At 49.4% G+C, this 15,017-nt stretch overlaps 1 protein-coding gene across 3 annotated transcripts in view; it reads left to right on the plus strand.

The window, feature by feature from the left end:
* Positions 1–11,146, plus strand: part of ZSCAN22 (zinc finger and SCAN domain containing 22) — a 14,855-nt gene extending 3,709 nt beyond the window's left edge. For 2 of the 3 annotated variants that reach the window (XM_003816635.7, XM_034946287.3), the window contains exons 2-3: positions 4,019–4,472; positions 7,053–11,146. In XM_003816635.7, coding sequence (XP_003816683.1) covers positions 4,070–4,472; positions 7,053–8,128 — 1,479 coding nt within the window. In that variant the 5' untranslated portion in view covers positions 4,019–4,069 and the 3' untranslated portion in view covers positions 8,129–11,146. The remainder of the gene's footprint in view (positions 1–4,018; positions 4,473–7,052) is intronic. The other variant, XM_063600682.1, reaches the window with a different exon arrangement.
* Positions 11,147–15,017: the final 3,871 nt, after the last annotated feature.

Genomic DNA, 15,017 nt, shown 5'->3' on the forward strand with positions numbered 1-15,017 from the left:
GGATAACAGATGCCAAAGGCTAGTGTGGCCTGGTAGCCGGTAGGTTCCCACTGACTGTCTGTTCCCATTTTCTTTTATTCCTGTTGCACACTATACCCATATCCATCATCATGATTATCTTATCATGTGTTGGTCGCTGTCCTTCCGTTGAGGTCACTGAGAACAGCACCCATGCCTTCCCCGTATTTGCATTCCTAGTACAGTGCTGGGCACAGAGTAGGCACCTAATGGGGGTGTGCTGAACAAAAGTATTATTATTGATGTATGTGCCCAGCAATGCTGTAGACACGGGGGATAAAGCAAAGACCTAAACAAAAACCCCTGCCCTTAATGTGCTGATACTCCAACAGGGACAAGTAAATAATAAACAAGTAACCACGTAAGTGTATCACACATCAGGTGGTAAAGAGCAAATAAAGCAGTGTAGAAGCACAGAGACTTACTGATAAGGTGTCTTTTGTGTAGAGGCCTGACTTAAATAAGGGAGAGAACACCCAACAATTATCAAATGCACTTTTTTTTTTTTTTTTGAGACAGAATCTCACTCTGTCGGCCAGGCTGGAGTGCAGTGGCACAATCTCTGCTCACTGCAACCTCCACCTCCCGGGTTCAAGCAATTCTCCTGTCTCAGCCTCCCAAGTAGCTGGGATTACAGGCCCCCGCTACCACACCTGGCTAGTTTTCATATTTTTAGTAGAGATGGGGTTTCACCATGCTGGCCAGGCTGGTCTCGAATTCCTGATCTTGTGATCCACCTGCCTCAGCCTCCCAAAGTGCTGGGATTACAGGTGTGAGCCACCGCGTCCAGCTGACATTCTTCTTCTTCTTCTTCTTCTTCTTCTTCTTATTATTATTATTTTGAGATGGAGTCTCTGTTGCCAGGCTGGAGTGCAGTGGCGTGATCTCGGCTCACTGCAATCTCTACCTCCTGGGTTTAAGAGATTCTCCTGCCTCAGCCTCCTAAGTAGATGGGACTACAGGCACACTCCACCATGCCCAGCTAATTTTTTTGTATTTTTAATAGAGACGGGGTTTAATCATGATGGCCAGGATGGTCTCGATCTCTTGACCTCGTGATCGGCCCAGCTTGGCCTCCCAAAGTGTTGGGATTACAGGCATGAGCCACTGTGCCTGGCCAACATTATTTTTTTTAAAGCTGTATTTTTATTTTATTTTATTTTTTGAGATGGAGTTTCACTCTTGTTGCCCAGGCTGGAGTGCAATGGCACAATCTCGGCTCACTGCAGCCTCCACCTTCCAGGTTAAAGGGATTCTTCTGCCTCAGCCTCCCAAGTAGCTGGGATTACAGGCATGCACCACCACGCCCGGCTGATTTTGTATTTTTAGTATAGATGGGGTTTCTCCATATTGGTCAGGCTGGTCTTGAACTCCTGACCTCATGATCTACTTGCCTCGGTCTCCCAGAGTGCTGGGATTACAGGTGTGAGCCACCGCGCCTGGCCTCCAGAACATTTTTATCATCCCCAAAAGAAATTCCCAAACCCATTAGCAACCACTCTTATTTTTGTCTCTCTTCAGCCTCTGACAAACACTAATATGCTTTTTTTTTTTTTTTTTTGAGATGGAGTCTACCTCTGTCGCCAAGGCTGGAGTGCAGTGGTGTACTCTCGGCTCACTGCAACCTCTGCCTCCCAGGTTCAAGAGATTCTCCTGCCTCAGCCTCCTGAGTAGTTGGGATTACAGCTAATTTTTGTATTTTTTAGTAGAGACGGGGTTTCACTGTGTTGGCCAGGCTGGTCTTGAACTCCTGACCTCAGGTGATCCGCCCACCTCAGCCTCCCAAAGTGCTGGGATCACAGGTGTGAGCCACCGCGCCCTGCAGTGTCTTTCTTCTTTTACTTAGCATCATGTTTTCAAGGTTCATCCATGTTGTAGCATTAATCAGTACTTCATTTCTATTTATGGTGAATAGTGTTCCATTATAGGTATATACAGCATTTTATCCATTCATCGGGTGGACATTTGGATTGTTTCTCCTTTTTTGCTGTTATGAGTAATGCTGTTATGCACATTTATGTATCAAGTTTTGTGAGGACATATTCTCATTTCTCTTGGGTCTATACGTAGGAGTAGAATTGCTAGGTCATGGGGTAACTCTGTTTAAGCTTTTGAGGAACTCCCAGACTGTACTTCCCACAGTGGCCAGCCCATCTTACATTCCCAGCAGCAGCATATGAGGATTACAGTTTCTCCATATCCTTGCCTACACATGTTATCTGATTATAGGCATCCCAGCAGGTGTGAAGTGCTATCTCATTGTGGTTTTCATTTGCAGTTCCCTGGTAGCTAGTGATGTTAAGCATCTTTTCGTGTATTTATTGCCCATTTGTGTATCTTCCTTGGAGAAATGTCTAGTCACATTCTTTGCTCATTTTTAAATTGTATTATTCATCTTTTTACTATGGAGTTGTTCTAGATACAGGTCCCTTATCAAATATATGATTTGCAAATATTTTCTCCCACTCTGTGGGCTGCTTTTTCACTTTCTTGATGTGGTCCTTCAAATCACAAAAGCTTTTAATTTTGATAAAGTCCAGTTTATTTATTTTTTCTTTTGTTACTTATGCTTTTGGTGTCATAGTTAAGAAGACTTTGCATTATTTTCAAGTATTCATGGAACATTAACCAAAATTAACCATACACTGGGTCACAAACCAAGTTTCAGCAAATTTTAAATGATCGAAATCCATCATAGCATGTTTTCTGACCACAACAGACTTAATCTAGACATCAGTAATAAAAAGACAACTAGAAAACCCCCCGTTGTTTGGCAATGAAGCAGGAGAGTTTTAACCAATGGGACTGGGCATGGTGACTCATGCTTGTAATCCCAGCACTCTGCGGGGCCGAGGCAGGCAGATCGCTTGAGGTCAGGAGTTCGAGACCAGCCCCGCCAACATGGCAAAACCCCGTCTCCACTAAAAATACAAAAATTAGCCTCACATGGTGGTGCACACCTGTAGTTCCAGCTACTTGGGAGGCTGAGGCAGGAGGATTGCTTGAACCCGGGAGGCGGAGTTGCAGTGAGCCGAGATAGTGCCACTGCCCTCCAGCCTGGGTGACAGAGGGAGACTCCGTCTCAAAAAAATAAAATAAATTTTAAAAAATAATTAATGAGTAAGGTAGAAATTGTAACAGAAATTAGAAAATATTTTTAACTAAATGATAATGAAGATACAACATATCAAACTTGTGATGTATAGCTAAAGCTGTGTTTAGAGAGAAATTTATAGCCTTAAATATGTGCATTAGAAAAGAGGAAAGGCGAAAGTCAATTATGTATCAATCTCAAACACTACAAAATAATTAGCAAATAAAGTGAGAGAATGACCATGTGGCTACCTGGGGAATGTGAGACAGAGGGAGAAAGACTTGGCTCTGTTGGGGAGGAGCACGCCTTAAACAGGCTGGCTGTAGGTTTGCGTGGGTTTGTAGCTTAGCTCTCTGTTAACCCTTCACTAGCTGAGGGACTTTGGGCAAATATTTTCCTCCTGAGTGTCTGTTTTTCCATCCATAAAATAGGTAGAAAGTCCCACCTCCTGAGTTTGTTGTAAGTTTTTTTTTTGTTTGTTTTTGTTTTGAGACAGAGTCTTGTTCTGTTGCCCAGGCTGGAGTGCAGTGGCGCAGTCTCGGCTCACTGCAAGCTCCACCTCCCGGGTTCACGCCATTCTCCTGCCTCAGCCTCCTGAGTAGCTGGGACCACAGGTGCCCGCCACCACACCTGGCTAATTTTTTTTGTATTTTTAGTAGAGATGGGGTTTCACCATGTTAGCCAGGATGGTGTTTGTTGTAAGTTTTGAATGAGTCTACATGCAAGCAGCAGTAGCTTAGAACAGTGCTCAGCACCAAGTGGGTGCTGTCCTAATTATGAGGATTGTCTATGTCTTTGTGAGAGTCTTTCACATCTCACAGGCCACAAGCCTGTGTTTTCCCTGCTCTGTAGGCATGAGGCAGGGCCCAGGTTCCATGTGATGCTGAAGCTCTGACATTCCTGCAGGCCCAGTTCCAAGGCTCCGGCATCCTGTGTCTCACTGAGCACTGCTGCCCAATGGCCATCCCCAAGCACTCCCTGAGCCCAGTGCCGTGGGAAGAGGACAGCTTCCTTCAAGTGAAGGTGGAGGAGGAAGAGGAAGCCAGCCTCTCCCAGGGCGGAGAATCCAGCCATGACCACATTGCTCACTCTGAGGCTGCACGCCTGCGCTTCCGGCACTTCCGCTATGAGGAGGCATCTGGTCCACACGAGGCCCTGACCCACCTCCGAGCGCTGTGCTGTCAGTGGCTGCAGCCCGAGGCGCACTCCAAGGAGCAGATACTGGAGCTGCTGGTGCTGGAGCAGTTCCTGGGTGCGCTGCCCCCAGAGATCCAAGCCTGGGTGGGAGCCCAGAGTCCCAAGAGCGGAGAGGAAGCCGCTGTGCTGGTGGAGGATCTGACTCAGGTGCTGGACAAGAGAGGTAAAGGGGCGCCGTGGGCAGCTTCACGGCACACCAGGGGTACACCCTGGACAGGAACATGGGAGCACAGGGCTCTGGTTTGGGGTTGCTCATGCACCCATTCTCACATTTGTACTTTACCGTAACTCTCACACACTGTTGTAGACAGGTGTGTTTTGGTTGCAGGTGACCAAAAGCGAGCTGAAATGGGCTGAAGCAAAGAAGGGTAAGGAGGCAGCAGATATGGCTATATCCAGAAGATCTGTTGACAACATCAGAACTCTCTTCTTCCTCTCTTGTTCTGTTTCTCAGTTGGTTTTTTCTGTGTTAGCTTCATTCTTATTTTAGGTTCTCTTTCCAAAGGGGTTACAGATAGCCAGGAACCCCAGGCTTATGTCTTACCAATGTAGAAACCCCGGGGTAATAACAATAAGAGGTCCCTGGTCTGAGCCCCCACTGGCCTGGTTGGGATCTTATGTTTGTGTTTGGCCAACCAAATCCCAGGGACTAACAGTGAGCAACTGGCTGTTTCTCAGAGGAAACCAGACGAGGGCCTCGGTGCCTGGGGTGGCTGTTGGGGGAGACGGAAATACCAGATGTCCCTGTGCACCTTCTCTGTGCCCACCCTGGGCTGGCCTCCAGGATTTGGGTGGGTCAGACCTACCCCAGGCTCAGCTGGGCACTGTTACTCACAGAGACCCACACAAACATCCCAACCCAGGGAGGTCCAGTGGGATGCAGGGAAGACCCAGCCTTGGGACAATCCAGAGCAGGGAGTGGTGGCTCGTCTCAGATGGGCTTGGCCTGGCCTATTGGCAACAGATAGGAGGTGGGCATACCACACACTGGGAGGAAACGTGCAGTGTGCAGGAGGAATGTGGAGTCTGGATACAGCTGAATCATCAAGGCTCAGTAGATCCAACCGCTGCTTCTCTTCCTGGCCATGTGACTCCCTTGTGCCTCAGTTTACTCATGGGTAAAATGGGGATTGTAATAAAAACGCCCACCTTAGTGGTGTTGAGAGATACAAGGCAATACCCGTGCAGCACCTGAAATGGTGCCTGGCACAGATTAAATAAATGGTAACTGCAACTGTTAGGATAATTTGTTCAGCTCTGGGAGAAACAGGCCTCTCTGGAACAGAGGTTGGTCTATGCCCAAGCAGATGTCACAGAGACAGGGAGAGGAAGGAGGGAGTGGCCCCGTCCTCCCACAGGGTTGGCCAAAGCTCAGAGAAAGGGCAAAATGCAGAGGGAATGGTGGGGTCAAAGGCCTGGCAGTGTGATTTGCACTGGTGTATTCTGGTAAAAGCAGGTGGTGTGATGTTTCTGGAGTAGAGGAAGGAAGGGGGAGACAGGGCCAAGCAGATGGCTGGGGGAGCAGGGGAGACTGCCTGTGGACCTGGAGGAGAACATTCTGGAGCTGAAATCCCAACTGGGCCACTAGCTAACTGTGATCCTGTACCGGTTACTCAACACCTTCCCTCAGCTGGATTTCAGTTTCCCCATCTGCAACAGAATCACAGCAATACCTCCTTCTGAGAGCAGGTCGAAGCTGAAATGAGGCAATGGAAGTCACCCACTGTGCTTGGGGCCCAGCACGACAAGAGCCTGATAGTGGTTAGTGGCCCTGGAAGGCCAGTGGCACAGCGTCCATGGCTTACAGATGGGGAGACTGAGTCCCAGATGAGGGCAGGACTGCTTAAGGTGGTAGAGCTGGGGTTTGAGTCCAGTTTCTGCACTGCTGAGCCCCACTGTGGACTTGAGCAGTGGGTATTCCACCTGTCTCTGCCTCCTCCCTGGAATCCATCCAGTAGATGTGCCAGATTATGTGTCCTTTGCACCCATGCAGGGCAGGTCAGTGCGAGCATTCCTCTACCTCATGCACACTCTGATCTCCAAGAGCACCTCTGCCACACTCTGCCTTCATAGTACTTTACAATGTAGGGGCTTGAGAGGCCAGGTGGGTACCTCACGTACTCACCCCCAGCAGCCATATTCTACCTGGGGTTCTACTTGCAGAAATTTTCACCGTCGTGGGCTTCTGGATGGATTCCCTCATTCAGCCAGAATTCACTGAGCACCTGTGGACACATCCAGGCCTAGACGCAAGTGTCGAGTGTGAGGGACAGAACTGCCACCCCACAGAGATCAGAGCCTACAGGGGTCACATCCAGGCCTAGAGGCAAGGTGTTGAGTGTGAGGGAGAGAACTGCAACCCCACAGAGATCAGAGCCTGCAGGGGTGCATGTGCTCAGGGTCCTGACGAGGACAGACCCTCCCTCTCTCTCTGTCTCCAGATCAGTTCCACATCAGGGTTTCTCCTCTTGACTCTTGAGCCAAAATTGGGAGCCTTGAAAGATGGCAAGTTTGCTGGGAGGAGGAGAAATCAGAACCCATGGTGTAGTTTTGGATGGTGTGGGAGGACAGCCCTGCACCCTTTGTCATCCAAGACACCAAATAAGAAACTTCCCCTTGGAACTGGGGCCAGATGTTAGGAACGGGCCACATCTCCCCTTACAAAGTGTGACCGGGGCCCTCGGCAGAGTAGGGGAGGCTTGGTGTGGTAGGAGGAGTGACAGTGTGGTTCGGACTGTTTCAGGATGGGATCCAGGAGCCGAGCCCACAGAGGCAAGCTGCAAGCAGAGTGACCTGGGAGAGTCAGAGCCATCAAATGTGGTCACTGAGACCCTCATGGGAGGTGTTTCCCTTGGACCCGCCTTTGTCAAGGCATGTGAACCTGAGGGCAGCTCAGAGAGGTCTGGACTATCAGGGGAGATCTGGACAAAGTCTGTCACCCAACAGATCCATTTCAAGAAAACTCCAGGGCCTTACAAGGATGTCCCCACAGACCAGCGTGGCCGTGAATCTGGTGCCTCGAGGAACAGTTCTAGTGCGTGGCCAACCCTCACCTCCCAAGAGAAGCCTCCTTCAGAAGACAAATTTGATGTGGTGGATGCTTATGGGACAGAGCCTCCATACACCTACTCAGGGAAGAGGCCCTCCCAGTGTCGCGAGTGCAGGAAGATGTTCCAGAGTGCTTCGGCGCTCGAGGCACACCAGAAGACCCATTCTCGGAAGACCCCATATGCCTGCAGCGAGTGTGGGAAAGCCTTCAGCCGGAGCACTCACCTTGCCCAGCACCAGGTTGTCCACACAGGGGCGAAGCCCCATGAGTGTAAGGAATGTGGGAAGGCCTTCAGCCGAGTCACCCACCTGACTCAGCACCAAAGGATTCATACTGGAGAGAAACCCTACAAATGTGGGGAATGTGGTAAAACCTTCAGCCGCAGCACTCACCTCACCCAGCACCAGCGGGTGCACACGGGGGAGCGGCCCTACGAGTGTGACGCGTGTGGGAAGGCCTTCAGCCAGAGCACGCACCTGACTCAGCACCAGCGCATCCACACCGGGGAGAAGCCCTACAAGTGTGACGCGTGTGGCCGAGCCTTCAGCGACTGCTCAGCCCTGATCCGACATCTGAGAATCCACTCTGGAGAGAAGCCATATCAGTGTAAGGTTTGTCCGAAGGCCTTCGCACAGAGCTCCTCCCTCATTGAGCACCAGAGGATCCACACGGGAGAGAAGCCTTACAAGTGCAGCGACTGTGGGAAGGCCTTCAGCCGTAGCTCAGCCCTGATGGTTCACTTGCGGATCCACATCACGGTGCTGCAGTGACCGGAAGTCGCCCCTGGGGGCGTAGCACAGCGTCTTCTCGGAGGCTCAACGTCTAAGAGAAACCCTGAGTTCCTCAAGAGCCACAGACAGGGTGGGTGATTGATGAGTTGTCAAAATGATAGGTGCCTGAGGGCAGACTCGGGCTGTCTAGGAACAACTCTGCATTTGAGGAACCCTGATGAGCACAAGGTGATTCAGGCCAGCTGGAGAAGCTTCCAGAAGGGCCCTGCACTGCCACCCTCTATTTCCCACTCAGGGCTGTCCCAGAGAGAAGGCAGCTGAGCTGAGGATTTAGACTGGTTCTGAGGGCCAGGGCAAATGAAGGCGCATGTCTCTCAGAACTCAGCGTCCCAAGACGCTCTGGGCGGGCAGACTGTAGCTTGTTCTCATGTGGTTCTTCTGGCCTGCTTTTCTGCTGCTTAGCCCAGAACGGACACCTGCCATGCCCACCTCTGTGCCTTGGCACCTACTCTTTCCACTCCAGCCTATTTTGTGCCTAACTGCAAGGCTGACTTTTGAGACTGCCTCTTCCACGATGCCTTTTCCACACTCTGCCTCTCTCATGGTTTCCTGTCGTAATCAGTGGTGCTGCTTGACACCTGCCCAGCATGTTCCTGTCTCTCCTTTTCCTTCCACATCCCACCAGTCACCAGCGCTATTGTTTTAACCTAAAGCTTATCTGTAATTCACCTCCTTTTCCACCACTGCTACCTTATGTGAGCCCTCATTGCCTCTTGCGTGGATTATAGCCGGGGTCTCCTTCCTGACCCCTTCCTGCCTTTATTCTCTGCCCCTGTATCACTCTCCAGGGGACTCTTGATACTACTTAGATCTGACTGTGTCACTCCAAGGTGGAAAGCTCTCCAACCCATCTTCTACAGCACAGCTTCCTGAACAGGGGGTATAAGTATGCTGAGATGCAGGCTGCTCTGGGCCCCGAGCAACCTCTCCAGTTATCCTCATATGCATGTATGAATACTGTCATTTTTCTGTGCGTGCAGTGAAAATGGCCTCATCTCATACCATGGCTCCACCTTCCATACACCAGCCACACGGAACTACTGTGGTCCCTGAAGGAGCCATACATTTTCCCACTTATGTGCCTTTGTACCTGTGCCTGGAACCCTCCTCTCCTTTTTCTTTTTCTTTTTCTTTTTTTTTTTTTTTGAGACAGAGTCTTGCTCTGTCGCCCAGGCTGGAGTGCAGTTTCGCGATCTCGGCTTACTGCAAGCTCTGCCTCCCGGGTTCATGCCATTCTCCTGCCTCAGCCTCCCGAGTAGCTGGGACTACAGGCGCCTGCCACCACGCCCAGCTAATTTTTTTTTTTTTTTTGTATTTTTAGTAGAGATGGGGTTTCACCGTGTTAGCCAGCATGGTCTCGATCTCCTGACCTCGTGATCCACCCGCCTCGGCCTCCCAAAGTGCTGGGATTACAGGCGTGAGCCACTGCACCTGGCCCTCCTTTTTCATCTAAGGTGTTTCAAGTGTCGCCCAAAGAAACCTCCCTGCTCTCCGGGAGCAGACTTCAGCTTGCCCTCTCTGCTTCCAGAGCACCTCCTAGATACCTCTCTTACAACTCCTACCACCTTGTTTTACTTATTTGCTCCTTGTAGAGCTTATAGTCTGCCTTTTCCAAGGATACCATAAACTCCTGAGAGCAGGGGCCATGTCTTACTCTCAGTATCTACAACACACAAGACTCAGTAGGCCCTGACTGATGTCTCTTACATGAATGTGACTGGTGCCCCCAGGAGGCAGTCACCGTGCTGTCTCTGCCCCATATTGTCCTTATGTATGTTTACATGGATGTCTCCCCAGCAGCTTGAACCCTGGAGAGCAAGAACAATCTGATTTTCCTGGGGGCCAGCACCCAGATAAGCCTGGCATGCAGTGGCCTCAATAAAATGTGACTGTATTGAGTCATTTTCTAGGGCCCCAGATCCCCTGGTGTCATGGACTTAGTCTTTGCCAGCATTCTGTCCATGTGTTCTCTGGTCTTCTCTCACAATGCTGCATCCCTGTCCCATTTTTAGGGTCCCTGTCTATCACTGGATGCTACAGCTTCTGTTCATTACTGTTAGCGTATCATTCTTCATGCCTCTGTTTCTGTGATGGTCTCATCATATGTGAACCATTTGACCTGGCGTATTGTGTACTAGTCACCGTCACCATCTCTCCATATGTATCTCCCTGTATTTCGGGCCCATTCCCTCTATGTCAAGAGTAAATAGAGGCACAGAGACTGATGAGAAACGTTCGTAACATGAAGGTAAGACTCAGGGAGACAGAGACTTTGTGGAAGTATCTCTGAGGGAGTCCCAGACACAGGCAGAGAGGGCCACATATCGTGTGCCAGAGGCTGAGAGACTGAGAGGGATGCCAGGCTTAGGGGAAAACTCAGAGAGGAGAGATGCACATTCCTAGTGAAATGATTGCACAGGCTTCCAGCACGCTGGAGGGAACAGAAAAGGCATGGGCCTGAATTCAGGCTGCAGAGCCTGACTCCTCCCTGTGGCTACTTTTGGGACCTAAGATAAGTGACTTTCCTGAACCTCCATGACCTCCTCATATGTAAACCAGGGACAGGACCCACCTTGTGTAGTGCCTGACCCAAAGCCTGGCCCTGCACACTGCCTCTGACTCACAGCAATCATCAGCACCTCTCTTTGCCTCCTACTTGCTCAGTCTCTGTCACAAGAACTGGATCTCCATCCCCTTGATGCTCTGAGCATCTTCACCCATTTGGTCGTTGAGACATATCTGTCCATGTCTGTCTAAAAGGGGAGGAGATGAGGGAGAAAAAAGGGAATCTACTCAGAGCCTGTGTGTGCTGCCCGGTCTACCAAATAATTTATATACATCTCAGTCCTCACACAACCATCCCTGTTTTATAGAAGAGGAAGTGGCTTAGAGAATGTAACTGACCAAAGTCACACTGCCAGGAACTGGAAGCACTAGGATTTGACAGCATATCCAAATACGTCAGCAATTTCAATAAACATGACTGTACTCAACAAACCAAGTGTAAAGACAAATTCTAACAGATTGAATTTCTTTTTGGACCAGCCATATGTTCTTTAGAAAAGATACACCTAAAACAAGGATATGGGAAGTTGAGGGCAAAGGGATAGAAAAGGATATACAAGGTAGGCATGAAACTGAAGAAAGCTGATGGAGCTGCATTAGTCGCGCAAAACAGACATTAAGGTATAAAAGCATTTTAAGAATCATGGGGTCACTATGTTTTTATAAAAGAAACAATCTATTAGGAAGATGTAATAGTTCAAAACCAGGCACATAATACGAGTCTTGTTGAACAGAATCACAGTGAGAAACTGACGAAATCTTAAGTGTACTTGGAAGTGCTAACACGTTCTTTATGATAGAAAACATTTGAAGAGGCCGGGTGCGGTGGCTCCCACCTGTAATCCCAGCACTTTGGGAGGCCAAGACAGACGGATCACGAGGTCAGGAGTGCGAGGCAAGCCTGGGCAACATAGTGAAACTGTCTACAAAAAATACGAAAATTAGCCAGCCTGGGCCGGGCACAGTGGATCACACGTAATCCCAGCACTTTGGGAGGCCAAGACAGGCAGGTCACGAGGTCAGGAGATTGAGATCATCCTGGCTAACATGGTGTGTAACCCCTTCTCTACTAAAAATACAAAAAATTGGCCAGGCACGGTGGCTCACGCCTGTAATCCCAGCACTTTGGGAGGCCAAGGCAGGAGGATCACGAGGTCAGGAGTTCGAGACCAGCCTGACCAGCGTGGTGACACCCTGTCTCTACTAAAAATACAAAAAATTAGCTGGATGTGGTGGTGTGTACCTGTAATCCCAGCTACTAAGGAGGCTGAGGCAGGAGAATCGCTTGAACCCAGGAGGCGGAGGTTGCAGTGAGCCAAGATCGCGCCATTGCACTCCAGCCTGGGCAACAGAGCGAGACTCTGTCTCAAAAAAAAAAAAAAAAGCCAGGCATGGTGGCACACGCCTGTAGATCCAGCTAATCAGGAGGCTGAGGCAGGAGAATTGCTTGAACCCGGGAGGCAGAGGTTGCAGTGAGCCGAGATTGGGTGACTTCACTCCAGCCTCGACAACAGAGTGAGATTCTGTCTCAAAAAAAAAAAAAAAAAAAAAAGGCTGGGCACAGTGGCTCACACCTGTAATCCCAGCACTTTGGGATGCCAAGGTGGGTGGATCACCTGAGTTCACGAGTTTGCGACCAGCCTGACCAACATGGTGAAACCCCGTGTCTACTAAAAATACAAAAAATTAGCCGGGCGTGGTGGCGGGTGCCTGTAATCCCAGCTACTCAGGAGGCTGAGGCAGGAGAATTACTTGAACCTAGGAGGCAGAGGTTGCAGTGAGCCGAGATTGCACCATTGCACTCCAGTCTGGGCAATAAGAGCAAAACTCCATTTCAAAAACAAACAAACAAACAAAAGACTCAACCCAGAATTCTTTTTTTTTTTTTTTTTGAGATGGAGTCTTGCTCTGTTGCCCAGGCTGGAGTGCAGTGGTGTGATCTCAGCTCACTGCAAGCTCCGCCTCCCGTCAACCCAGAATTCTATATCCAGTGCAAACACACTTAAAGAACGAAGGCAAAATACAAACATCCTCAAATGAAACAAACCTAAGATATATATTTCTTGCCAGCAGACTTGCCTGAAAAGAAATGCCAAAGGAAACTCTTGGTAGAAGGGAAATGATACCAGAGGGAAAGCGGGAACTTTGGGAATTAAATGATAGTAATAGAAATTGCACAAATATTTTATCTTTAAAATATGGCTGGAGGCGGCTGGGCGCGGTGGCTCATGTCTGTAATCCCAGCACTTTGGGAGGCTGAGGTGGGCGGATCCCAAGGGCAGGAGATGGAGACCATCCTGGCTAACACGTTGAAACCCCATCTCTACTAAAAATACAAAAAAATTAGCTGGGCGTGGTGGTGGGCGCCTATAATCCCAGCTACTTGGGAGACTGAGGCAGGAGAATGGCATGAACCCGGGAGGCAGAGCTTGCAGTGAGCCGAGATCACGCCACTGCACTCCAGCCTGGGCGACAGAGCAAGACTCTGTCTCAAAAAAAAAAAAAAAAGAAGAAAAAGTGGCTGGAGGCCGGGTGCGGTGTAATCCTAGCACTTCGGGAGGCTGAGGTGGACAGATCACTTGAGCTCAGGAGTTTGAGACCAACATGGCGAAATACTGTCTCTACTAAAGATACAAAAAATGACTGGGTGTGGTGGCTCACGCCAGTACTTTGGGAGGCTGAGGCGGTTGGGATCACAAGGTCAGGAGTTTGAGACCAGTCTGGACAGCATGGTGAAACCCCATCTCTACTAAAAATACAAAAAACTAGCCGGGCATGCTGGTGGGTGCCTGTAGTACCAGCTACTCTGGAGGCTGAGGCAGGAGAATTGCTTGAACCTGGCAGGCGGAGGTTGCAGTGAGCCGAGATCACACCACTGCACTCCACCCTGGGCAACAGAGTGAGATTCTGGGGGGAAAAAAAAAAGCAAAAGCAAACAAACAAAACTCAATAGTAAGAAAACAAACAGGCCAGGCACGGTGGCTCATGCCTGTAGTCCCAACACTTTGGAAGGCTGAGGCAGGTGGATCACTTGAGGTCAGGAGTTGAAGACCAGTGTGGCCAACATGGTGAAACCCCCTCTCCACTAAATATACAAAAATCAGCCAGTGTGGTGGCACATGCCTGTAATCCCAGCTATGCAGGAGGCTGAGGGAGTTGAATCGCTTGAACCTGGGCGGCGGAAGTTGCAGTGAACTGAAATCATGCCACTGCACCCCAGCCTGGGCAACAGAGCATGACTCCATCTCAAAAAGAAAGAAAAGAGAAGAAAAAAGAAAACAACCCAATATTTTAACGTGTGCAAAATATATAAACAGACATTTCATCAAAGATGCTATATAGATGGCAGCTAAGCACTTGGGGAAAAAATGCTTAACATCATCAGACATTAAGGAAACGCAAGGAAAACCACTATTAGATATGTCTACACACCTATTAGAATGGCTAAAATAAACTTTTTAAAAAACTAAGCTGGGGCTGGGTGTGGTGGCTCACACCTGTAATCCCAGCACTTTGGGAGGCTGAGGCGGGTGGATCACCTGAGCTCAGGAGTTGGAGACCAGCCTGGCCACCCAACAAGGTGAAACCCCATCTCTACTAAAAATATAAAAATTAGCTGGGTGTGGTGGTGGGTGCCTGTCAGCCCAGCTACTCAGGAGGCTGAGGCACGAAAATCACTTGAACCCAGGAGGTAGAGGTTGCTGTGAGCCAAGATCACGCCATTGCACTCCAGCCTAGGCAACAAGAGCAAAACTCTGTCTCAAAAACAAATAAACAAGAAAAGGTTTTAAAAATTGATAAACCACTAGCAAGAAAGAGAGAGAGGACACATCAGGCTTGAGAGAAGTGACATCATCATAGACTGTGCAGACATTAAAAGGCATAGGCATATTAGGAACTAGATATTACTAAGGCAGTAAACCAGATCACTAGCAAATTCGTTGAAAAATACAATTTTTCAACCATTGGTTGATAATACTGATACACATCTTCTGTGTGCCAGGGCCTTGAGGCCCTGCTCCAGGCAGAAACTCGGCAGTGGTTGGGAAGGCATCAGATGTCAGATGGCACAAGAGGACTCAGAGCTGAGGGATAATGGGAAAGAACACAGAGGAATCCAGCCATTTCCACAGCGTCCAGCTTTGCTGTGGGAGGCTGGGAACAGCCCAGCACTACCACCCTGTGACTGGGAGGACAAGACCACAAAATGCAGCTTCCCTGAACCTCCTCTTGGTGATGGGGTTGATGCGGTCAAGGTAGAGGTGGGTATGTCTGGAGCCTCAAGCAACCTGCCCATACCTGC

The sequence above is a fragment of the Pan paniscus genome, chromosome 20 (genome assembly GCF_029289425.2).
Source record: "Pan paniscus chromosome 20, NHGRI_mPanPan1-v2.0_pri, whole genome shotgun sequence".
In the NCBI taxonomy this organism is placed as follows: domain Eukaryota; kingdom Metazoa; phylum Chordata; class Mammalia; order Primates; family Hominidae; genus Pan; species Pan paniscus.